This window comes from Hesperophylax consimilis, chromosome 13 (assembly GCF_061612785.1).
Source record: "Hesperophylax consimilis isolate HC1 chromosome 13, BYU_Hcon_1.0, whole genome shotgun sequence".
Classification (NCBI taxonomy): Eukaryota; Metazoa; Arthropoda; class Insecta; order Trichoptera; family Limnephilidae; genus Hesperophylax; species Hesperophylax consimilis.
Window position 1 is genome coordinate 27,900,989 of NC_142848.1, and position 27,304 is coordinate 27,928,292.

Sequence of the window (27,304 nt, forward strand, 5' to 3'; positions counted from 1 at the left end):
AAAGGGGTTCATAGTGTGATTGGTTACTTGGCAAATAGAAGTTCTGTATTCATATTCCCGTGTCCAGAAATCTATATTGTGAGCTATTCTATTTCATTGTTTATATTATTTATTTATTTATTTAAACGCCATAAAATGGCTTTTACAATAGAGTGATTACAGAACAAGTAATGTGTACACAAAAATATTGTTGCAAGTGGATACAGTTGTTAATAGAAGTGCAGCTAAACAATACATAATTAAAAGAAATATCTACTAGTGTAGTTAATAGTTGATTGAATACTAGGTTTGTATAAGACCTGACGTAAATCGAGGTATGAGGTGTTTATGATAATGGATAGTAATTAATATAAAGTGAATTCTATTAAGGCCTAGAATGTTATAATAACAGAGAATATTTTTTCTAGCAAAATATTACAATAGAGTAATTAGTAGTGAGTTTATTGTTGCCTTCAAAATTAATTCTACTTGGAATAGCTGGGCAAGTATCGCAATTTGGCTTTAGTAAAACAGGGCTGTCATCGATTTTATATAGTGGCTTTTACAAACATGTGATATAATAATAATAATTTAGCACTAATATAACAAAAGCTAACATTAATATTTATTTATGAGGAATGTTATTATAGCCTTCTTGTAACTACATTCCGTGCAATTGAACACATCAACTACTTCTGAGAAAACATTGCCAACTGCATGTAATCTAGGTACAAGATATTGTATTACAATATTAATATTGTTTTGATAATTAACCTAATTAGATTATTGTTTTTTCAACACAAGAACCATTATAATAATTGAGTCTATTCTATTTCCAGATGAACAAATGCAGCATATTTAACATCAGCCTGGCCACGGGAATGATCAAGACATGTTTCAAGCGACGAACGCATTACCGCAGAACCATTCTGTGGATGGTAATGCTCTCATCAGCCCTGGCCATATTCTCCCAAGAAGGAGACCTCACCGTCACATACCTCTTCACCAGGGAGAAGCTCGACTGGGTGCTGAGGGACTACGCCTGGTACGCAGCGTTCGGCATCTTAAATTCTGTCATCGGAATTTTTGTGGCTTCGTTCTTCTTCCAGAAGTTTTTACACATCCATGATTCTGTCGTATCGCTGTTGTCTTTCATCTCTGCTTTGGTGAGGTCCATCTTAACCGCCTTTGCAACTTCTTCGTGGAATATGTATGTTGGTAGGTAATAAATACATAATAATAAAATAAAATATCTAGTACTTATAGAAAGACCCAGAACCGGCCCTGTGCAAGTGCAATTGGAGCAGTTATTCCTTAGCAGCTCTGGGCGCTAAGGAACGAAGATGCTCGTTATTACCAGCATCTTGATTTCTAACACCTAATACAGCGCTTTTGAACTTTTTAATAGCACCTGGCACCGTTTGGCTTAGCCCTGGCTAGACCGCAAGTAAAAGAAGGTGCATATCTCTTGCTATGCGCAGAATGAGTGTGGTTTATTAGTAGTTTTCCGTGGTCGAAGGGTAAGGCTCTCGATTAGCAATCTGGATGTCGCGGGTTTGAATCCCGGGGTGTGCAAGAAATTAATTTTTGTTAATTATGTATCTGTTATTCCACAATTAAATTACAAAAAATAGTATAAGGTGTATTTTGCGGCACATTCCAGAATGGAAGATACTCTCAGATCTGAGTAGCCAAGTACTTTCCCACCTTCGCCTCATAACACACCTCCATTAGGGATGCCATAGTCTCACTGGCTCTTGAGGACTCTTGTGTGAGACACCTTACTTACCTTCCTTTATTTTCACAGCTTCTGGGGTGTCATTACTTCGAGCTTCATTTGGGCCGACAAATCGCGCCATACTCACTAAGGTGGTTCCGCAAGAGGATGTGGGAAAGGTTCTGTCATTGACCACATCGCTGGAGTCCATCATTCCGCTGATGGCCGCCCCGCTGTACTCCATCGTGTACCAACGCACTCTGGAGACATTCCCGGGAGTCTATAATTTCATAACGGCCGGAATTTACATCATCTGTTTCGTGCTTATTGCGTGAGTTACTATTCATTACTATGAACTAAACATCATATATGCCGTTTCCCAGCAGGGGTACGCACTCTGTTTTATACATTGCCTCATGCATACTCTTTTGTCATTCTGACTCTTGGCATGACCAAACTCAATTATTTGATCGTGCATCCTCTTCCTCCGGCGTCCCTGTCTTCTTCTTCTACCATTCTGCATCACATACTCTCCTTGCACTCTTCCTTTCTTCATTCATTTAAGCATTCTTTGCGAATTTCTTTAAATTATCCTATTTAATGTCCGGGTTAAATTTTTCGTTAGTTAGGAAAAACTAAACCCTTCCACACACTTTTCCACAAATGATCATCTAGTCAATCAACATTATGCAAGTGCATTATATACTCGTAAGTAAAATAAATACAAAACAATACAAGAACAACACGTCAACTCACCAGAGATCAAATGGGAAAATAATTCACCGACTCCAGATATTTTCATATCAGAGGGTTCGGCTCGGTAGAACTTCTAACAGGGCCTATAAATCCTACTGATCCCTCAACATAAATATTTAAAAAATCTTTCGTTATCCTACATGTATTTAAAATGACTGATTTTTGCATTTTTATATATAAATTTTTTGATAGATCTAATATGCCTAAATTTTTAATGAGAGAGCTAGGTATAATAACAGTAGCCGAAATAACGAATGGTAATATTTTTACAGTCTGAGATTGCCAAATTCTTTTTATCTCATTTCCTAAATCTGTGTATTTTTTTATTTATTTTTTTTTCATGTACAGATTTTAATGAATGTTATTATTAATACAATAATTTTTAATGTGATTATGATTAGGATGTATTATTACAATTATTTTTCAATTTAATTATGTTCAGATTGTATTATTACAATTGTTTGTGAATATGATTATGATTAGGTTGTATTATTACAATTATTTTTCAATTTAATTATGATAAGATTGTGATTGTAAACCCCTGAGGCATAAGTGTGGTTTTACCACACTTATGAAGTATGATTGTGTGAGAGATGTGGATATTCTGATGTAAGAGTAATGAGTAAGATTAAGAAAGGGACGCTCAGATGGTTTGGGCATATAGAGCGAATCAAGTGAATCAGATACTTGAGTCGGGCCATGTCAAGAGTCAGAATAATAGATATGTATGAGACAATGTATGAATATGAAATTCCACTTCCCCATTTCCTTCCTCTCCCCACTTTCTTCAAGCTGCACAAGATACCTCAATTGTGAAAACATAGTCTCACTAGCTTCATGCAGTTGGGACTCTTGTGCGGTATTAACATTTTTTTAAATTGTTGCTTAACTAAAACATAATGTTTTTTTTTAATTTTCAGAATCGTCGACATAATTATACGGCGTAATCCATCGACAGAATACGATCTTCTTGATTCTGAATAATACCAAGTATTAATATTCTCTGAAAGAGAAAAACTTCATGCGTGTTTGTATAGAAATGAAGGTATATCGATAATGTGCAATATTTCATAAAATAAGTTAGGTAAACTAGACAATAATTGCCCGCAACTAGCGATTGCCTACTCTTATTTTGATTATCCCTATCTGTATGTAAATATTTCACCGAAATCTTAACAGTTTTCTCTATTGGTTCAATGTGAATCGTCGCACCGCCATATCGGCAGAAACAGTTATGATGTTGATAAGTGATATCAGACTTTTGTAAAGCGCGTTGAAGTTTTTTAAATTTTGCAGGAATTCTTATATCTCTTACTATTATTAATAATAAAACCAAATACATAAGCGGGTACCATTGTCAGGTCCATTTTATTAACGCTTTTTATCAAATCACTAAAGTGGGTTAGCACTGTGAACAAGTGGGCAATCAATACATTTAGGACGGGTTGTTTCGGAGTATTTGAACAATTCATCAAATTTCAACGTTCATTTTCAAGTTCTGTGAAAGATTTTTTCAAGTTCTGTTTTTATTTCAGTTTTGTCAAGCAACTAGCCTATAATGATATAATAACAGAACTTGAATAGGACTTTCACAGATCCCAGAAATGAATGTTGAAATTTGATGAATTGTTCAAATACTCCGAAACAACCCGTCCTTAGTTATGTTGTAATATAATTATTAAAAGATGAATTTTGAAATTGAATATTATGCTACTATTTATTGTTTTGTAATATGGTGGGTAGTGCCAAACTTACATTTATTCAAAGTCAAAATTACCTTAAGCGGGCAATCATTACCTATTTTACCCCTACATAAATTATTATTATTTTTAGTATATATGTAAGTACATTCTCTCCAGAACAAGTAAAAGGCTGATTGATCTTTGATGAAATCCAGTGTTGCCACTTCACATAAGTCTTCGGTTTTGGACAGTACATATTCAATAGCAGAGTCCTTGGTACATTTCTATTTATCTCGTTTACAATTTATAATTGACTTTTAATTGATTTTTATGCGCAATCACAAGTCCAATTTTCTGATTGTGATTGAAATTGTGTTCTCGATTCTCGTGCAGGTCCAGTATTCTGAACCGGGACAATTGAATGGTTAACAGACCACACTACATAGCAGTCATTTCAACGTTCTTTTGTAAATATATTTTAAGTTGAACACAAGCTTCCTTGTCTGAAATACAGAATAAATTACTTTCTGCTTTCACTATGTATTGCAAAAAAAATTAAAAATAAATAAATTTTAAATTAGTGATCAAAAAAACATCCTAGCAGATTTTTGACAACATACAACAAACGTCTAAGACCTTGGTGTTGCCGTAGTAATCAACATTTTAAGTTCACTGTATATTCTTGGCATTTTGCTTGCTATATGTTTACATATATTTTAAATACATTGTTTTTTATTTTTTTAGATATATTTTTACAATTTATTTATTTATCTTTTTTTAAAGTTAGAATTTTTAACCTCACTAGGACAAGCCTGTGTTGAGGTTAATAATTTTACAAAATAATAAAAATATAATTTTACAATTACAATTAATAATTTTACAAAATAATAAATGCTATCTCTTTTAAAGTGTGGGGGCGATTTTTGAAAACTTTCTCCTTCAAATAACCCTACAGAAAAAAAGTCAAACATACTTAAATCGGAATGTTTGAAGTGCATGCGAAGAGCATGGCGCTGACTGAACGGCCATTAAAAAAAAAGTGCGCACATCGAAGCCACGATGCTCACCCGTCCAAATCATGGCGTCAACTGGTATGATATGAAATGGTATGATACAAACAGTCACAATGAGACCCCGTTTTACAAACCGTGTCATTACTTCTGCCCCACCCTGTATATTTATTTTGTGTTACAAAATTTTACGTTGTCTCTGTCTCAGTATTATGTAATTAAAATATGTCAATATAACATAACCCTCGTGTTGGAGGATTAATACTTGCAAAGTCGGTAAAACTATATTTTGAGATAAATAAAGATAGCTGTTATTTGCTTATTGGACGTTAGATACTATATTTATATTGTTAAAACTTATTCAACTGAGTTTATAAAAATTGTATACTGGGATTTACTGCTGGGAAAAGATAGGTACATAATGAATGGTTAAAACTGTACGAAGTAACTAATATCTTACCTGTATCAATAAAATAACCCTGATCTGGGTACCAGGACATAAAGGAATTGAAGGCGATGAACGGGCTGATGGACTAGCAAGGAAAGGGGCGAAAGCACCACTTGTGGGATCCAAGCGGGCCGTAGGAGTACCAGCTTGCCACACTAAAATACATATTGAAAGGTGGGTTTAATCCCAGCACTGCGAGGAATGGGAAAGTGCACCTGGAATGAGGCAATCCAAAGTACTCAAAAAACGGACCAGACAAATAATCAATTTGGACATAAACTCACTGAGGGAACTGTTAGGACTACTAACGGGACACTGCCATCTCAAAAGACACACGCAGTTGTTGGTAGTGGAAAACACCAACAGATGCAGGAAATGTGAAGAGGTTGAAGACTCCAATTCACCTTTGGTGCCAATGTCCCGCCCTGTTGGGAACAAGGCTCAAATACCTGGGACGATACATTGTAGAACCAGAAGACATAGCCACATATCCAATGACAACCCTGGTGACTGTTTTACTGCTAAAAAAATGGGCCTATGGCCTAAGTGCTCACGGGAACTTTACGTCAACCGTCTCATCTTAAAAAAAAAAAAAAACTCTTATCCAAGTATTACTGGAAAGGGCAAAAGAAATATTGAGAGACACGATCGTCCCGCCATGTATGGGTTAAGCTAGTGACACCCCTTCGTGTGATATGCGATTTTTACCTTCAGGTACGTAAAGGTTAGCAAAATGAGATTACCGACTTTGCGAGTATATTATGTAGCATGTAGTAATGATATTTGGTTTTTGGGCACAATGTTGTGTACCGGTGAAGAGATTTAAATATTATGTAGTATGTATTAAACTGTTGATTTTAATGTGTTTTCAATTTAAAAAATGGAATGAATTCTCCCACGGCGGTCAGCGACTAAAGCCCCGTACATTTATTAGCAATGCAACATTGCAACACGTGGATGCATTACGTGCATCTACATACAGTGAAGATTCTATGTGTACCCGTTCCCGCCAGTTTACTGTGATTCAATTGCCCAATTTCAGTCTTATCAAGAAATTCCATGTTTCAATCTCGTTGTCACTGTGAAACTGTTAACAACCGTCCAGCAGCTTTGCTCTGTGGACACTGCAAATCCGTTGTGTTCGTCGAAAAACTGACAATTGACAGATCGCAGCTCGCCACCTGCGAAAACTCGTAGCATGCTCGTGTAGTGCGCAATTCATGCGTACTACGACTATGGTAATTTGTTATGTTGCTAATATAATGGGTTTAGAACGTCAGACAGTTTGTGAACCTTTGTGAGTGATCCAGTATCGTGGTTACTTCCCAGTTTTTGTTCGGAACGTGACGAGAAGCAACTCCTTTTTAATATTAGTATTAATTAGCCTTACAAAGTAATGAAATAAACTTAATTTGTTTAGATTTCTCCAAAATACCTAATATTTTTCACAAACTCGCTCATAATGCTCGTCGTCTTGTACCCATATTTCCATATTGAATTGTTGTATTGTTCCATTGTCTTATCCTGCGCAGTCGAGGCTATTTACGGGGCTGAGTCATGACAATTTTGTATTGTCCTCGTGTGAACTCGGAATTTGTCACATAGAAGTTTTTTCCTGTTCTTTGGAAACCGTGAGAGAGTTTCATTGTATATTCCAATAGATTTTTTTGTAAAAATTATATATTGGGTGAAATCACTGCTAATCTGTGATAAAACCTAACTTTATGTTATTCTCTTAACTATGTAAGGAGCTTATTTATATTATAAAAAAATCGGCATTACGCAAATTGACTGTCCCAACGAACAATGTCCGATGTGCAAATTGATAACTTCGCATAAGAGTAGTTTGAAATTTCATGTCTACATTTTTATTGTTTTGGAGAGTACGAAATATAATTTCTTGATATTTTGCACAGTTAATTAATACATTTTGTTTAATTAGGAAAATATATTACATTATCTTTAAACAGATCTAATGCAATGTAACCCATTTTCATTGTTCATTGGGACAACCGATATGTGTGCCATACTGCCTTACTTCTGGTATTTAGAACTTCCATTCATACGACTAGAAGTAAGGTATGATGAAATGTATGCCATACTGCCTTACTTCTGGTATTTAGAACTTCCATTCATACAACTAGAAGTAAGGTATGATGAAATGTATGCCATACTGCCTTACTTCTGGTATTTAGAACTTCCATTCATACAACTAGAAGTAAGGTATGATGAAATGTATGCCATACTGCCTTACTTCTGGTATTTAGAACTTCCATTCATACGACTAGAAGTAAGGTATGATGAAATGTATGCCATACTGCCTTACTTCTGGTATTTAGAACTTCCATTCATACAACTAGAAGTAAGGTATGATGAAATGTATGCCATACTGCCTTACTTCTGGTATTTAGAACTTCCATTCATACGACTAGAAGTAAGGTATGATGAAATGTATGCCATACTGCCTTACTTCTGGTATTTAGAACTTCCATTCATACAACTAGAAGTAAGGTATGATGAAATGTATGCCATACTGCCTTACTTCTGGTATTTAGAACTTCCATTCATACGACTAGAAGTAAGGTATGATGAAATGTATGCCATACTGCCTTACTTCTGGTATTTAGAACTTCCATTCATACGACTAGAAGTAATGTATGATGAAATGTATGCCATACTGCCTTACTTCTGGTATTTAAAACTTCCATTCATACGACTAGAAGTAAGGTATGATGAAATGTATGCCATACTGCCTTACTTCTGGTATTTAGAACTTCCATTCATACAACTAGAAGTAAGGTATGATGAAATGTATGCCATACTGCCTTACTTCTGGTATTTAGAACTTCCATTCATACAACTAGAAGTAAGGTATGATGAAATGTATGCCATACTGCCTTGCTTCTGGTATTTAGAACTTCCATTCATACAACTAGAAGTAAGGTATGATGAAATGTATGCCATACTGCCTTGCTTCTGGTATTTAGAACTTCCATTCATACAACTAGAAGTAAGGTATGATGAAATGTATGCCATACTGCCTTACTTCTGGTATTTAGAACTTCCATTCATACGACTAGAAGTAAGGTATGATGAAATGTATGCCATACTGCCTTACTTCTGGTATTTAGAACTTCCATTCATACAACTAGAGTAAGGTATGATGAAATGTGTGCAATACTGCCTTACTTCTGGTATTTAGAACTTCCATTCATACAACTAGAGTAAGGTATGATGAAATGTGTGCAATACTGCCTTACTTCTGGTATTTAGAACTTCCATTCATACAACTAGAGTAAGGTATGATGAAATGTGTGCAATACTGCCTTACTTCTTGTATTTAGAACTTCCATTCATACAACTAGAGTAAGGTATGATGAAATGTGTGCAATACTGCCTTACTTCTGATATTTAGAACTTCCATTCATACAACTAGAGTAAGATATGATGAAATGTGTGCAATACTGCCTTACTTCTGGTATTTAGAACTTCCATTCATACAACTAGAGTAAGGTATGATGAAATGTGTGCAATACTGCCTTACTTCTGGTATTTAGAACTTCCATTCATACAACTAGAGTAAGGTATGATGAAATGTGTGCAATACTGCCTTACTTCTGGTATTTAGAACTTCCATTCATACAACTAGAGTAAGGTATGATGAAATGTGTGCAATACTGCCTTACTTCTGGTATTTAGAACTTCCATTCATACAACTAGAGTAAGGTATGATGAAATGTGTGCAATACTGCCTTACTTCTGGTATTTAGAACTTCCATTCATACAACTAGAGTAAGGTATGATGAAATGTGTGCAATACTGCCTTACTTCTGGTATTTAGAACTTCCATTCATACAACTAGAGTAAGGTATGATGAAATGTGTGCAATACTGCCTTACTTCTGGTATTTAGAACTTCCATTCATACAACTAGAGTAAGGTATGATGAAATGTGTGCAATACTGCCTTACTTCTGGTATTTAGAACTTCCATTCATACAACTAGAGTAAGGTATGATGAAATGTGTGCAATACTGCCTTATTTCTGGTATTTAAAACTTCCATTTATACAACTAGAGTAAGGTATGATAAAAATATATTGGTATTGTTAAAAAAAAATTATGATATTAATAATAATATTTGGATGATTTGTATAGCGTGTTTTTGTGCAAAATATATTGGTAATTTGGTATATACCGATATATTGGTATTATTAAAACAATTTTATGATATTATGTGATTGTAGTAAATATGATACTCAAATTAATTAAGGAAAATAAAACTATTTGCTATTTTACTTTCTGTTTTTATTTTATATTTTACCTGGAATTTATATCCCTCCTAACAACACAGTGTCTGGAAACTCATGGTACAAGAGGGAAACTGAAATCTAGATCCATAATATTAGTCGATTTTGTGGTACATATAACTTTTTTGTTTTGAGCTTTCTTTTTCATGAAGTTCGAGTCTGAAGTTGAAATGTTTATTTAGTTGCTAAATTAAGGGTTTTATAGTCTTTGGCGCATTTTAAAAGACAATAAACATCAGCTGTATATTGTTTTTTAAAATGTGCCCAAGCGTAGACCCGGCTCCAATGCTTTTTAACCAACATCCCTTAACCCTTTAGTTAATGAAAAAAAAAAACTAAATGCTTAAGATCAAAAAAAATAGTTAATGTAAAATGTAGATCACCAATTTTCTGCTTTTATCATTAGTTTCCAGGCACCTATAATTAATGTATAACTTGATTTTTTAAGTAATGACACATTTTAACTGAATACTAGATTATAATTTTTTTTTTTTATATAGCGGAGATGGTTTACTTATAGTTCCCATGAGCACTTAGGCCATAGGCCCATTGTGTTATCTCCAGAGATGTGCTTTATTTCAAATAAATCCATTTCAAATGGAAATGCAAAATGGGTATTTTCCATTTTGCATTTTAAATGCTTTTCTCAATGCATTTTCCATTTTAAATGCTTTTTTGCAACATTCTTCCTACTATCTCCACTAATCTTTTTTTCATAAGGCCCAAATATCAGTCGGTCGGTCCTCAACCTCGCTATGAGAGATAATTTACATTTGTCAAGTTGCTCCCTGGTAGGAGCCCTGGCAATTGAGTGATACCATTACAAAAAATACTGATTGAAATACTGAACATGGGGCCATGACATGACGCTGTAATATTAAATATTAGATAGCAGTTTTTACGTTGGCAATTTTTTTGTGGTTTCATAATCTGTAGTTGTGGTGTTTTTGGATTTACCATCGTGTAATATGTTTGTTCTACATTGATGTCCATTATTAAACGACAAAATTGTTTAAAAATTCTATAATTATTTTGATTGTTTGACCTGAGAAACCATTTTGCATTTTCAATGCATTTTGAAAATAGGTATTTTGCATTTGAAATGCTTTTCTAAAAACCATTTTGCATTTTCAAATGGAAAAGTTTTGACCCATTTCCATTTTGCATTTCAAATGGTTTTGGGTACCCATTTTGCACATCTCTGGCTATCTCCCATTTTACCTCATTCCTAACAGTCACCCGGTCCCTTTTATAAAGTTCACCAAGGTATGGATATGTTGCTAAGTCTTCTGGTTCCACAATGTGTATTCCCAGGTCTCATTTCTCCTGTCCAATCCCCCTTGGTTCCCTGAAGGCCCCAAAAGGGAAGAGAGCCCCATCTCTCCTCTCCACTCCTCCTTGGTTTCCTAAAAGCCCCACGATGGAAGAGGACTTCGTCTCTCCTCTCCACTTCTCCTTGGTTCCCTAAAGGCCCTGGGATGGAAGAGGGTTTCGTCTCTCCTCTCCACTCCTCCTCCCACGGGTATCTAGGGAAATAGAAGGTCTACTCCAGCAGAACCCCGAGTGCTGGAGAAAGGTCTAAATAGTCCTGAGATGCGACCCTGTTTCTCGGAGGCACCGTTCGTGACACTGTTCCCCAGGTCATTCAGCCTGAGCACGGTAGCTCACACCTTAGCTTGGGATGGCTATTGCAGGTCGTGTTTCCACACCTTGAGCGATGGGTTCGCCACACTCCCTACTTTTGCTGGATTATAATAGTCAGGGACAAATTAATAAGCACTAAAAAACTGAAAATATTACGCAAGAATGATGAATTTTAGTCCTTTTGTAGTTTCTTAGACGGGGATGTTTCAAACTCTGTCACATATTGATTGACAATCAAAAAGACGATTAGTGCCATTTTATTTTTGATATTTGAACAGTCACCGTTAAACGCCAGTGCGCTGCCCATTTTGACTTTTGATAAAATGTGATACGCCATCGAGAGCGCAACACTGCATAACCAGTTTTAAAACTCCACCGTAACAAAAGAGGATGCACGGTAAGCAACAATCAGTTTTTAAATATTCTCTGGCTTTGAATAATCCTTGGTCTGATTGATAGCGAGGACTAATTTGACTGACCAAAATGATGACTTCGCGCCAACTAATGTGAATGGATTGTATTTGAATAAGTGTCGGCTAAAATTGCTGTGGCAATTTTTCTCAACTATTCGATACTCGATAATGCTTTTTTCTAGTTTTTTATCACTACCTCGGCATTTTGTATTTTTATAAAATATACCCTTAACCCATATTTCGCCGCTATCACTTCCCGTGGTCAGATTTTGATGAAATTTGGATATGTTGCATATAAACACCTAATTAAGAAAATAAAAAATTTTAAAAAATGTAAATACTTATACTTACAAAAATATGAGATGTTGCGTTTTCGCAACGTCAGCGAAATAGGGGGGTAAAAAGTAAATCTATGAAACAAAATAAGTTTTTTTTAAAGTGGATTTCTTTGTATTCATTTATAAATCATATTACTAAAAGTAACTAAAATTTAAGATATTGTAGGAATAGGTAAGAAAGTGCAGCTTTCCAAAAGACATAATAAGAAATTAGCATACACAAATATTACAATAAACATTATTTTCCGGTATGGCAAATTTTGTTACATTTATGGTGCAATGCCACATTACACTCTGAACACATATAATATGTTTGTGAATGATATATACGACATCTATTTCTATTTTCTCCTTTATTTTAAAAATAACTACTCCCTGTTTTACTTGACCTCGATGCTGTCGCAAATCTACGACTAATCCAAGACTTATATCCAAATTTGATAGGCTTGCCATGAATATACATTTTACACGAATGCTTTCCTCTATAAGGGATCATTGGTTCGTCTATTGACAGCGCATGCCATATAATTCAGAGCTGTTTAAAAATGTTATTTAACAAGGTGGTCATGATCTAACTTTATAAAGTTTGTCGGTAGAATCGATATTATAATTGTCATCCAAATGTAAATTGCTCTTGACATCACGATAGGTTTGTCCGGTCATGCATGACCTTATAAAAAGATTTGTAATGTCCTCATCTAGAGACCATTACATTTCCTTACGAGGTAACCTATGATATCCAGTGTACAATAACAATCCTGTAAATTTTATTTATGTTATTGATAGTCAATGGTGTGTTTATTTTGTTTTTTAATGAATAAAGCCTGATGACAGCACATCACAAATAAGGCCCCAACACGTTGGTCTCACTACAACTATGGCAGAGACACTGCCCGAAATCAAACGATTTTCGTCATGGCGTCGCCTAACCCAGACTACCAGCTGGGTTCATCGTTTTATCAAAAGGTGTTGTGGCCAAACCCATGAACAACCTGATAAACACATAAGAAACGATGAGATAAGAAGAAGAGGCCCGATGGGTGAATATATGTCAAAATGAAATATTTGCCATCGAGATAAATAAGCTCCAGAAACCAAGTGACAGTCGGCTCAAAGCATTGAACCCCTTCCTTGGACTCGACGGCCTACTGAGGATGGACTCACGTTTACGAGCCCTCAGTAAAGTGCCCCAAGAAGTGTGGACACCCATTACAGTGGACGGTGATCACGCCTATACACGACTCCTGGTGAGCCATCATCACCAGGATGCCGATCATCTGAGTACGGAGAGAACGATGGCTGATTGTTGTACAATTAAGTTAATGATTACCATTAAAAATAGTTCAAAGAACTCAGTATAAGATTTACCCACAATTTTTTTTCATATATTCAACTCTTCTGTTCTCAACGTTATTTGGCACTCGCGAATAACTAGGTTTCGATTACTTCCAACGCATTTCCCTTGGCACTGACGACGAAGATGTTGATTGTTGGGGTTGGGATGGAGTTGTTGAAGGTTCACTCATCAGCCTCTTGGAGTGGACTTCCAAAGTTCCTGCCGTATCCCCGAGCGTATGGCTAAATGCAGCGTCTTCGTGTAAGTCATTGTCATCAAAATCCTCTTTATCAGTAACTTCCGCGACTTTAGGGGGTAAAACCACCACATCTGGAATATCTTCTTCATCATCTTCATCGTCGATATTCCAATTCTCTGCGATAAAGTCGGCAGCCTCTTGTGTGGTAAAAAAGTCCTTTGGATTCATCTTATTCAAAAGAAAAAACACAATAATAGCGATTGTTGCTGGTTATTATGAATAAAATAATTCTAAAGTTTTTACCCCCGTATTTCGCTGACGTTGCGTTAACGCATCACTTAAATAAACTATGTAAAATGAGTACCTCTGGAAATTAATTTTATTTTTAAGTGTATATATTATTAAATAGGAATCGATTATGTATTAAAAAAGGCTAAAATATATTAAGAATTTTGGTCATATGTCAACGATAATAATTATTTTAAAATTGCTTATCTGATTGTCGTATTTTGTCCGACTTTGGGGGCGTCTACTTAGACGCTGAAGCAAATATGTTTCTATCTGTTAAGTTCTTACGGTAAAGTCAAACTTTTTCTATAAGTAACTGAAAGAATAATGGTGAATCCTTATCAAGTTCTCAAAATATGACCCAGCAACCAAACTGTTGCGTTTTCGCAACGTCAGCGAAATATGGGTTAAGGCCAAATAACCAGCGGACGGAAACTCAGATTTCGTTAAAAGACAGTTCTCTCGCTGGAACAATTGTAGAGCGTGATAGAAATACTATATCCATTTCACTTTAAGTCGCATATCATGCGCAACTGGCAATGTCTACAGTATGTTTCGAATGTTGAATTCTTGGTTCCAGCTTTTTTCTGAATACGTTGTTATTTATAGCTTAGACATGGAAGTGCGTTAACATAAATAGATGTTGGTTTACAGTAGGTACAAAATAAGTAGCTATACATTATTATTCAGTTCTTTTTTATAATTGTATTCTTCATCGGCCACTACGACCGGTCGGTGGCCGAGTTGACATCGCGTTTGGGTCCCACTCAGGCGTAGTGTGTTCAATTCCTCGGCTGGTTAAGTCCTCCATTACAACACAAGATTTTCAGCTTACTGTGGTGGTAGTAGGAGATTTTCAAATATTGTCGGGTAATTCGTAACCCGGGAATGTTTTCCTTTTTAAAAAAAAAAAAAAAAATACGTCTTGAGTCATATATATCAGTGTGACTGAAAAATCTTTCATTTATACATATTTATTTGTTTATATAGGTTATTAAAATTATTATTTATTTATATAGGTTTTGAGAGGAAATTTTATTTCCAATACTTAACTTTTTTACTTGATACATATTGTAGTGATATGTTTTTGTTGATGTAAAATTGGAAGTCAGAAATTTTCAATTCTTGCTTGGAAATCAACTCTCAAAAATTAAAACAAAATAAACACATATTTCAAATTTATAATTACTACCGAAATAAGTGTTTAAATAATAATAGGGAAAAATATGTCCACAACCTACCGGGAAAACAGCAGAAAAAATTTTTAAGTAACAATTGTTAATATAACTTATTTTGTAATATTATATTTGTAAAGGCTTATTATTATTATTTTTAAAGGCTGCCACGTTAATCTGTGAGAAATAGTTAGGATGCAGGCGAATTCTCCATGTATCTGTGGTTTCTCCAATAAAAAAAAATAAAAAAATTACAAAATCATTTACAATCTCCTTCCCGATAGAATACCTTTCCCGAAACGAAGAATCGAATAAATAAGTTTAAAAAAAACTGTTCAATCTTAACAAATAATTATAAGCAATAATTAGTCGCCTAAAATATCAATACAAATTGAAAATATTGTTATTAAATGCCAAAAGAATTCGACACAACTCCAGATGGATAAAATAGCAGCGGACTTAGATAATCGGGACTTCAAATCATTTTGGAATAAGTCTAATAAAATGTTGAACATGCGTTCCAAAGTCTCGTGTAACATAAACGGGAAACAAATCCTGAAGTAATTGCCAATATTTTCAAAAAACATTTCGCGACTACAACGCTGACCATCTCCTCAAACGTAACGCATTTGAACGCCTATGATGACATTGACCCTATAGTTACTGCAAACATGGTGAAAACCGCCATCAAAAACATGAAATCCGGAACATCAGCAGGACATGCCGAACACGTCAAACATGCAGGGGTAGTGATTCTAAAACTACTGGCAACATTGTTCACCGATATCATAAAGAGTGGTTATCTACCCAAAGACATGACAAAGACAATCATAATACCGATAGTAAAATCTAAACTGACAGACATAACTTTACAGGAAAATTACAGACCGATATCCATCGCCACCGTCACCGCCAGAATATTTGAACTAGTTCTCTTTGATCAAGTCGGACCCCAATTGAAAACGAAAGATAGTCAGATGGGTTTCAAAACTGAATGCTCCACAGACTCAGCCATATTCTGCGTAAAACGGACGCTGGAATACTACAGGAAGAGAAAAACAACAACTTACGCATGCTTTCTGGACCTTAGTAAGGCCTTCGACAGAGTCTACCATCCATTATTATGGACCAAACTAAAAGAAAGAGGCCTACCATGGAAAGTAGTACGAATTCTCGACACATGGCACCGTCAACAAGAAAACCTAGTTAAATGGAAACATGGTTTCTCAGAACCCTTTTTCTTAAAGAGTGGGGTCAGACAAGGAGGTTGTTTGTCCCCAGTACTGTTCAACATATATATGGATGAATTAACTCACAGGTTAAATAACGCTGGGGTAGGCTGCCATATTGGAGGACAATTCATCAACAATGTGAGCTACGCAGACGATATGGTGCTGATGGCACCGTCAATAAGGGGACTAAGAATTCTCTTGAAGATCTGCGAAGAATATGCACTCGAAACAAACATGTTATATAACGCGAAAAAAACAGCACTGCTGGTCGTCAAATACAGAGAAGGACCAAAAAATATTCCCCCAGCATTTTTGAATGGAGAACCTCTCATAATAGTAGAAACAACGAAATATTTAGGGCATATCATCACCAACAACTTAACGGATGACGACGACATCGACAGGCAGAGGCGAGCACTGAGCATAAAAAGTAACATGCTTAGTAGAAGATTTAGACTCTGCAGCCCGAAGGTGAAAAGGACGCTATTCTTAGCTTTCTGCACTACCTTGTATACGTGTGAGCTGTGGGCCAATTTCAAAAAGCGTACCATGGAAAGGCTTCGGATTCAATATAATAATGCTTACCGCATAATGTTCGGACTTCCAAGGTACTGCAGTGCCTCCTCGATGTTCATGGAGGGGAGAGTTCCCGGCTTTGCAGCCCTAATGAGAACCAGGGTAGCAGGAACGAGAGGAAGGATCAACAACTCCAGAAACGTCCTCATCATCGAAACCCGCCAGACCTCAGGATCGAGCATCGAAAAACATTGGAGAAAAATATTGGCCCCCATAATTATCGCTCCGATATACCAATAAGCTTCCAAGAAATGTTATTAAATATTAACAATTATTATTAAATATCTCCCGAGTAAAAATAAATGTCGTCAACAGGAATTGAACCCACACCTTCTGATGTCCGGTCAGGTGCTCTGAACCACTGGGCTATGTCAGCTTATTTCCAACCTGCCAAATAATTCAATATGTACTAGTACCTCAATCAAAAATTACTGCTTATTATGTTTTTTTTCACCTCTAAACAATCAACTTTATTTTTGTAGGAAAAGCTTTGTTAGTGCTAAATTTCCCACTAGATGGCGTTGAGACATATTATATCTACATTTGTTGGTGAAATATTTTGACTTGTCAAATATTATTATTTTAATGATAAACTAATGTTTATAAGACAAGGTTTTATGCATAGCATAAAGGATAACAAATAATTATAAGCAATAATTTGTTGCCTGAAATATCAATATCAAAAAAATTATAATCGGGGGGGGGGGGGGGGGGGGGCGTATTTCATCAAACACTTCTTGCAAATGTATGTATTACTGTTGTATGAGTAGTGTTGAGTCCGTTCGGTACTCTTGTGCGTTATTCACAATATAAAACCCCACATTCGACTGTATCTGGTAATACCCTCTTAACCTCTAAGAGAGTGAGAATTTGAGAGAAAAGTGTTCAAGAGTGAAACATTTTTACTAGAAAATTTTAAAAAATGTATTTACAGAATGCATTACAAAATATTTCACTTTGTTTAAAAAATACCTAATTATTCAGATATTAATAACAAAAAATAGGAGGATTTTTACGAACACCCACCGCAGGGTGTACGTCCATACTCCTTTTTACAGACGTACACGGTGCGGCCATACTATCCTAAAGGTTAACCTAGAAACGCTTGGAATAAAAGAAAATAATCATTCTCTAGGGATTTTTCTTCAGAGGTCCAATGGAAGTATATTATTTCTTGATATGAAGCGGTTACTTTGTGATGTGACATTATAATTTAAAATTAAACAATAACTTTGTAAACATCACTTATAGGTAAATACTTAATGCGAACACCTAAGATGCTTAAACAGTAATGGGTTCTCCGAATTTGCAAATCATCTCACAGCAACCAACCATACGTTTGACAAAAATACTGGCATCAGTCTATTACATAAAAACGGAATAGGTCTTAGGTTGGATAACTTAGAGGCGCTAGTGTTAAGGAAAGCCAAAACCGTCAATAGCAAAGTCATCAACAACCAAATAAACCTAAATAAAAGTCCAATACTCAGATTGTTCCCTATTGACAAAGAGCACTCGCCTCTCAATCTCCCACCTATCCCTACCTCTTCCACTGTAGCTCAGACTGTCCACTTACTGTGATATCAACACATGTTAATTCAGATTTTAGAAGTTTAGTATTATACTGCCCTGATGAAGCTACGGTTGTAGCGAAACCCTGTTGGAAGTATATTAGTTTGTAAGGAATGTGAAAATTGGTTTAGAAAGTAAACATTATTTGAGACATATTTTATTTTTATGTAGCGATATGTATAATGAATGCATACATCAATACATACATATAAAATAAAGATAATTCGCCTTATGTTGTAAATCACATTTACTATTATACCTTATATCAATACATTATTCAGCAAAAATGTTTAAATTTGAGTTAGAGCGCCCGCAGACCAAAGACTTTAGTCGCAGCGACAGTTGGAAACTATTCCAAAAGTCTCCTTAGTGTCGCGTTGCTCGTGGGCGTACGTACCTCCATATACTGTAATTGATTTTTGTCCGTAACCGTTGCAACACAACTTTTGCCGCAAATAAAGGCTCTCATCTGCGAACTGCCTTACTTTTCTAATTGATTTTCATAATTATTTCGGTATATGGGTTTTCATTTGTTTTTATTATTATTTCTGTAATTTATAAACATTTAAAAATTCCACAATCCTAGGAATTTCAATGATAATCCTTTCTACAAACAATTTAGAGCCAGTGTGGTTATTCTGGTACAAATCTTACATCAACCTAATAAAAATGTCTTAGATTACTGAAAATAGTTTTATTTTTTCATATCTGTTATAATGTAAATCTAAATCACATTGTGTATCAAATTATATATAAACAACTTTTTTGTTTGAACTACACTGAAATAAAAAGTAACAAATAAATGATAAATTTATGCCTCTTCAAGGACTATAAGTCTGAAAATAGTAACATTAGAATAAGGAATCAACCCTTAGCTCAAGGATTGACTGTACACTGTAATGGTATTTATAGTCCTGGTCACGCCTGACTAGTGTAGACTATTCAGTATATCCCATAGCCCTAGACAACCATCCGCCTTCTTTGGTTGAACCCCGTTATATTTAGTAGAATCACAAGATAACTGTGACCTTTTTCCTTACAGTTTGAGACTAAAGGAATTATAACAAAATATGTACTCTATAAACAACAATTTTAACATCAGTTGACTTAGAAAAATAAAGATTTTAGTTTTGGGTACATTTTCATGTTTTATAATAATCTTGATGAGTTAAAATTACATTTTCTTGAAAGAATATATCGACGCCATAAAGCCAAAATTGAATAAAATCCAAACAATCAAAACATATCTTTATTTTAAAATCTAAAAATATATTCTACAAATTAATACAACATTTTTATTAGAACAATTTTCGCTTTAATATTTACACTAATTCCAGAGATATTTAAAGAATAGCAAAATTCTCTCTTATGTAATATTGTCATTTGATAGTTACATTCAGTTTTAGCTATATGGTGAGATAACCCATTCGCTCATTCTCAAGGTATACAGAATAATGGGAGTGTGTGCCCAGCGGCATATAGGTAACCATAACCTCAACAGTTTGTTGACTTGACATGTTTAGATTATATCAAACAAGGCAATGTTTAGATTCGCAGATGTTCAAGGGTGTGGGATCTGCATTGACGACTAAAGAAAAAGCTGTTATTTGGTTTCCCCACAAACACTATCAATTCACTCATCAATAACACACGCACACACGCAAGGCAACATATAGCACAAAGTTTTCAGCCAACAGTTAACGACACCATGCTGATTAATTCCTCCCACACTCATGTCGTGGAGAATGAATGTTTGTAACACTATACTCGGTTTGAACCGCACTGGTATTATGCACATAAATGCGGAGGAAACCGTATAACCAGCTCTTAAAAATTGTAATGTTTAACACGAGATAGCTTAAAATTGAAATAAAATATTATAGTTTTCATGTTACAAAAACCGCTCTTTCTTTGACCAAAAATCTCCAAAATGATACAGATAATAAATGAAGGTATCACGTCCCCTATAGCATCAGTTTTTAAGGCAAAGTTTGACATTATTTAGAACAGGAGCCTTCCAAGGACGCATTCTTACAATCACACAGAGTTTGTCAGTTCACTTGGGGAATGAGATTGTGTGTGAGGCAAGTCTACGTGAGAAGCTCCAAGTGTCCATATCACAATACATATAGAGATCTCAAGGCTGCGTCTGCAATAAGGGTAGTAAGAATATAACCCCTTTAGAATACAGATCTAATTTCCTTTAATAATTACAGCACGACCCCACCTATCCAAAAAGCACCAATTGCTACAGTACTTGTTACAATTGACTAACAGATAATATCAGTATGTTGATTCAAATGGCTTCACTATAGAATATATTAAATAATAAAACAATTGTGCTCAATTTAAATGGATTTTCTTTGATTCATTCTTATTACATAAGAGACAGATAAAATCATATGACTAATTAAGTGTTTTTACTTTTGAGTTGAGATTCAAATTTCTCACGGAAACATGGATTTGACTACTTTAAATATTCTTTCAGAGCTACTAATACAAAAAAAACTTTTCAACTTCAAAACTCAAACTTTTTAACTTACAAAAAAATTATTCAAAATGGCTCTAGAATAATAATGATTGAGTCAGCTGCCTGGGTAAAAGAAGAATTACAGAGACATTATTGTGTAACTTGGAGAAATATTACTTCAGTATTATGTACACATCATCCAATGGGGGCAATGTTTCAAGCAATACCGTAAAACTTCATCCTCGGAGAACAAATGTTACATATTGGATTATATTCATTGATCTTAAGTACTATCACAACATGAATAATATAACATCTTTGTAGGAATGCAATAATAACGGCAAGTAGCACAATGTCAACCAAACAGAATTTAAGCTCAAGAGAAACAGTCTTTAAGAGTTCCCCATGCAGAAAATAATAACAAAAGAATGGCGAAACAAGGAGAACATATAAAACTGGCAAAACTCACTTAGCCACCGGGTCACAAAGTGCTTTATATGTCACAAAACATAAAAAAAAACAGTAGTCACTAAGTACTACATCAGGCGCCAAGTGACACACATCCTATTAAACTTATTCTGTCTCCTCTTCTATTATGGTCAGACACATTGATAATATAAACAGGTTTATAAAAAGATTCTCTTTGCATTTAAGGCGATGCACTACGTCGTGTAATATTTTAAATCGAGCCGCTATCAATAACACCCCTTACATAGATGCCTTTTACAAAAGGCCAGGATGTATTCTACTCGCAGTATTTAATTAAAGCATCTGAAACATTTCTAGGTGACCAAATTTTCAAACCAAAAACACATGATTTTGCATTACTACGTGGTGCATCGCCTTAAGGGTTTACCGTAGACGCTCAAATAGAAAACTGCCAAACAGTTCACAAAGCCAAGGTATGCCAATTTAAAAAAAAAAAATTATGAAATGAAAAAAAGCTAAGCTTTAAATAGAATGCAGTTGTCTATTTAAATGCGATTTTTTTGTTTCATATATAAAGCGGTAAATGAAATTTATAAGAAATATGCAATTATGTTTGCATTAAAAATGTTAATACTTTTAATTGCATAATGTCTGTTTGCAATATTAAAATCTAAAGGAGTCTTTCATATCTGCTTTGAAAATATTGAAAAAATATAAATATCCAGTAACATTTCTGAATAAATCGAAAATCTGACATGAAACCATAATTGAAATACATGAAACCATAAAAGTTGTTGGTAAAAGAAATTATAAAAAAAAAAATTTTGGTTATTTTTTATTAACACTCAAACATAATAAACTTAACCTAATTTAAAACCGTAAACATAAACCTTTATTGTTCAAAATTAGTGATGTTTCAATAAAACGTACGCACTTTAACAGTTTTTACATCAGTGTTGGTACACTTGCTAGTGGTTGGGGAATAGTCACTAGATGTATTGTTTCATAGTGCTTTCACACAACAAACTAGTGGATTCCCGTCTATTGAAGTCTTCTACCAAACTTCCTCATCTTGAGCACCCGAGGATGAGGGGTTCTCGTCAAATGTCTGTAACAAAACAATGTTTTTAATACATAATAATATATATTTATTACAATGAAACCCATTTAAGAATTCAGGTCCCAAATAAGAAAACCTTACAAGAAAGTTTCACTGCGTATGAACTTTCATAAAATAATATTAACCCGTCATATCCCGGGACCGCATATGTGAGTGCGGCACATTATCTACGAATTTAAAAAAAAAAAAAAATTATGTGCGATTTTGACCCTTATGTATAAGGAATTTGTATGAAGAACAAGGTCACAATCGCTTGGGCTATTCTCGTTCTTTACGCAGCAAATACCGGAATGACTTCTAGCTTTTCAGATTTTTTACAAAGAATTTTTCTGTGGAATGCCAACGAAATATTTGCCGCGTTTTTAGTGTCAAAGCGTCTTCTTTCATTATTTTTGATATAAATTGATTGTGGAAATAATAGATTTGAGGTATCATCAGAAAGATAGTTTTATCTACATTATTTTGATGTAATTTTTATAATATTTCACCCAAGAAAAGTGATGAAAATTAACTTCGTAAGAAATGTCAAAATTTTTACGTCATAATGAATAATTATATTTTTAGCATTATTTATTTACAGGTTTCTTGTACAAAATAATATTATTAGTAACAACAGTTGTATAAACTACCGAAATCTGGAAGAATTGTTATCATATAAAAAAAAAAAATAAAATAAAAAAAATATATACTTATAAAATGCGACACAAAAAAAATTTAAGTGGACACTTGACGTTTGATTTTGGAATTTGAGCCTTTGGAAATTGAGCTTGGAATTTCCTGGGACACCACAGGTTAATGTCCATTTATAGTTTAGGTTAAAAGCAGAAAAGTTATCAATCAATTTTGCACTAGACTTTCCAGTGCAGTTGGAGCATGAGACAATATTTTGCACTTTAGACTTTCTCATTCGCTCTACATGCCCAAACCATCTAAGCATCCCTTTCTTAATCTTACTCATTACGCTTACATCAGCCTTGCACTCTTTGTGGATTTACACATTTCTCACACGATCATACATCTTTTTACCACAAATACGCCTCAGGGATCTCATTTCTACAGCATTCAATCTACTTTCAACCTTTCTCTGCCAGTTCCATGCCTCACTTCCATACATCAGGGTAGGTACCAGCACTCCATTGTGGACTGCTAGCTCTTTGGACAATTTTTTGTTAGCGCCATCTGCGATCAGTCCTCCATTAATGGCATTCAAGCCTGCATTTACCCTTCTTTCAATATCTCCGTCAGCCTTTCCATCTCTCGTAATCATACTTCCGTAATCTCTCTTTCAACACCATGACTTTAGAATTACTTAAATTCATCATTAACTCATTCTTCATACATACTTCGTTCATCCTAGACACGAGAGACTGTAGATCTTCCAAACTGTTAGCAATCAGCACTGCATCATCAGCATACAACAGGAAAATATGAATAACCAGGTAAAAATACATTTGTATACACGGCTGTTTTTCAGATTCAGATTTTCAGGCGTGGACAAAATAAATTACGAATTTTCATTAAAAAACCATTTTGTATCAAATTATCAGTGTTCAAATCAACTACTGTGTGTAGAAATACTGCACAAACTTTGTATACAGAGTTTTGAGACTGCTATCACAATAACAATAAGGACTCACCCTGACATCCTCGCCACCGAAGCTGGAGAATCCCCCGCGGCCACCCGCCTGTTGCAGGAAGTCGGGTACAGGCTGCTCCGCTTGGCTGAGGATGCGAACAAGGTCACCGCCCAGCGCACTGTCCTGGCTGGGATCATAAAAGGAGGTGGCCCGCCCCTTGTTGCCCACGCGCCCCGTACGCCCGATGCGGTGCACATACTCGTCAATGGATTTTGGCATGTCGTAGTTGTAAACATGTCCCACGTTCTTTATGTCTGGAATGGTAAAAAAAATTAAAAAATGATTATTTGTAATTTTTTAAAAAGCTCTTTGATAACTGTTAGTAAGCGAGAGTCGGGTTCGCCAGCAGGTGTTGCGGGTTCAATCCTGTTAATCTAAGTCATCCATCATTGCACAAGCAACAATTTGTCACTTATAATGATGGGAGTATATGGAGAGTGTGTTAAGAATATAGAGTTCCACTATTGTCAGATTATTTTTAACCTTGCTAATGTTGGTCTACATTTCTTTAATCTTTAATTTAGTATTATTATTAACAGGAAACTGCTACCAGTAGACAGTTATAAAAAGTTAACCCCTAAGGCCTCTGGCACATTCTGTCAGAAGCTCGAGAGTATTTCCGCTTTGCAATAAAATTCGAATTATGTAATAAAATATTTCTGAATGTTCCAAACACTAGAAACTGTTTTTGAAAGGTGATGAAATGCTTTCAAATTTTATTATTAGAAACTAGCTGTACTCCGCCAAGCGTTGCTGTAGCTCAGTCAGTCTGTGCAGATAGACAAACAATAGTGCATGTTGTTTTTATGTCCTACAGATGGCACCGTTTTAAAAAAAAATCATGTTTGTCCAATGGATGGCGCTGTTTTTAATCATGTCACAGGGAACATCTATATAATATAAGCATATAAAAAACACAAACATATTCAAATGAAATGTTATGCGGATGCATTTGCCCACCTTATTTCTACTGGTTGCTCACATTTACTACTGGTTGAGGGAGACCTTTTGACCTCTCCAGCCAGACTCTCTCTCGACCCATCGCCTTGTCCCGCAGTGAGAGATGGATTCATACCCCAGATTTCTACCCACCCCTCATACCTTTTTCTTTCCCAGAAATTTCTCTCCTTTCTTTCCCTGAAAGGACCCTCACACAGCATCCCCAAAGATGATATAGGCCCTGAGAGAATTTTTTTTTTAATGGAACTAATGTTAACATAAAAATAAAATCTAAAAATCTTTCCATCAGTCTTTGGGGCCTAAATAATCTTACTAGAGGATGTAAGAATAAGATTTGTATGTATATATGTACCGAGTCCTCGTGAAGCAACGGCCGTGGCGACCAGCACCTTGCAGCGCCCGACCTTGAAGTCGGCCAGCGCCTGTTCGCGCTCGCTTTGCAATCTATCTCCGTGGATAGATGTGGTGCGGATATGCTCCTGCGACAGGTACATGGCCAGGAAGTCTGCATTGCGCTTCGTCTCCACAAACACCATGGCGCGGGTTTCGGCTGCAAATAAACAAACAAAATACAAACTTAATCTATTTTATGCGGTTGTTGCATATGTAATCCATTGGGCCCCCCCATTTGTGAACATTTTTGTCTTCAGTTAAGGCGATGCACTACGTCGTGTAATATTTTAAATTGAGCCGCTATCAATAACAACCCGTACGTAGATGGCGAAAAGGTTTAAATTCCCGCTTAACACCATCCGCCTGTTTTGATTTATGCAAGAAAAAAACATGGCCAAAAAGTGCCTAAAGTGCTTATTTTGTGGATGTTCAGGCATAAATATTTAATTTTTTCCTGATCATTTTATAAATAACTTAATTTTCCACATTATACAGTAAAATTATAACCGAAAATGGGTTTGTAAGTAGGAGATTTTGAACTTTAAAGCAGTTTTCATAGGCCTTATACATTATTTGTTTCTGGGCTTATAAAAAGACTTATCTAAAAAATACTCGATTATTTCAAAGGCCAAGATGTATTCTACTCGCAGTATTTAATTAAAGCATCTGAAACATTTCTAGGAGACCAAATTTTCAAACCAAAAACATATGATTTTGCATTACTACGTATGGCATCGCCTTAAGATATTGTACATATTTTCAGAAATCATTGAGATGGACAAAGTTTAAAAAAATTAAATCTTTCGGTAGATTGGATTTTAAGCCAATAATAATGAAATATTTAAATACCTTTGGAATGGTGTGAGTAAGAGATGCAATATTTTCACAATACGTTTAGATTGACGCATAGATTGCAATGAAAACACCATCATTGTGAAGGTTGTAAACAGGGGGTTGAGGGTGAAGCTTGCGAATGGGGATCTGATAACAATTTGTGGCAACACAACATACTGGGAAAGAGAACTACTTTCATAATAAAATGCTACTTACTGTCTTTGGACAGAAGATCTAAGAGCATGGACTTTTTCTTATACTTGTCCACCTCATAGAATATCTGTTCAACGTCGGTGCAGGCTCCGCCCACCACGCCCACCGTGATGAAGAGGTAGTCGTTGAGGAACTGGCGCGCCAGCTGCTGCACGTCCTCGGGGAAGGTTGCGGAGAACATGAGCGTCTGGCGGTCGCCCGTCTTCTTCATGGTGGGGTGGTTCATCATCTTCTCAATGTCCTTCACAAAGCCCATGTCCAGCATGCGGTCGGCCTCGTCCAGCACGGCGAAGCGGATGCATTCAAAGTTCACGCGGTTGCGGCCCACAAAGTCAAACAGCCGTCCGGGAGTGGCCACCAGGATGTGACAACCGCGCTGTTAAACAAAACCCATTATTCAAACATTACTATAATTACAGCTACTGACATATCCATATTTTATGTACATATATTGCTGCTAAGATATGTAAACCTCTCAAGTCAAAATGTTTAAAATTTCGGTATGTACAAAGAAAAATAGTTTTAATACAAATTTTCGATGATATGATCGATGAACCATGAAGTTTAAAACCAAGA

The 27,304-nt window shown here is 35.4% G+C and overlaps 2 protein-coding genes across 2 annotated transcripts in view; one reads left to right on the forward strand and one right to left on the reverse strand.

The window, feature by feature from the left end:
- The window catches only part of LOC149418711 (putative peptidoglycan muropeptide transporter SLC46), a 32,218-nt gene extending 22,336 nt beyond the window's left edge, over positions 1-9,882 (forward strand). The window contains exons 5-7 of the mRNA XM_089638932.1: positions 819-1,197; positions 1,787-2,027; positions 3,373-9,882. Of these exons, the coding sequence (XP_089495058.1) occupies positions 819-1,197; positions 1,787-2,027; positions 3,373-3,436 (684 nt within the window). The 3' untranslated portion in view covers positions 3,437-9,882. The remainder of the gene's footprint in view (positions 1-818; positions 1,198-1,786; positions 2,028-3,372) is intronic.
- Positions 9,883-18,813: 8,931 nt separating this feature from the next.
- The window catches only part of vas (ATP-dependent RNA helicase vasa), a 31,216-nt gene continuing 22,725 nt past the window's right edge, over positions 18,814-27,304 (reverse strand). The window contains exons 11-14 of the mRNA XM_089638933.1: positions 26,732-27,104; positions 25,641-25,838; positions 24,329-24,582; positions 18,814-22,679 (exon numbers count right to left, since the gene is read on the reverse strand). Coding sequence (XP_089495059.1) covers positions 22,626-22,679; positions 24,329-24,582; positions 25,641-25,838; positions 26,732-27,104 — 879 coding nt within the window. The 3' untranslated portion in view covers positions 18,814-22,625. The remainder of the gene's footprint in view (positions 22,680-24,328; positions 24,583-25,640; positions 25,839-26,731; positions 27,105-27,304) is intronic.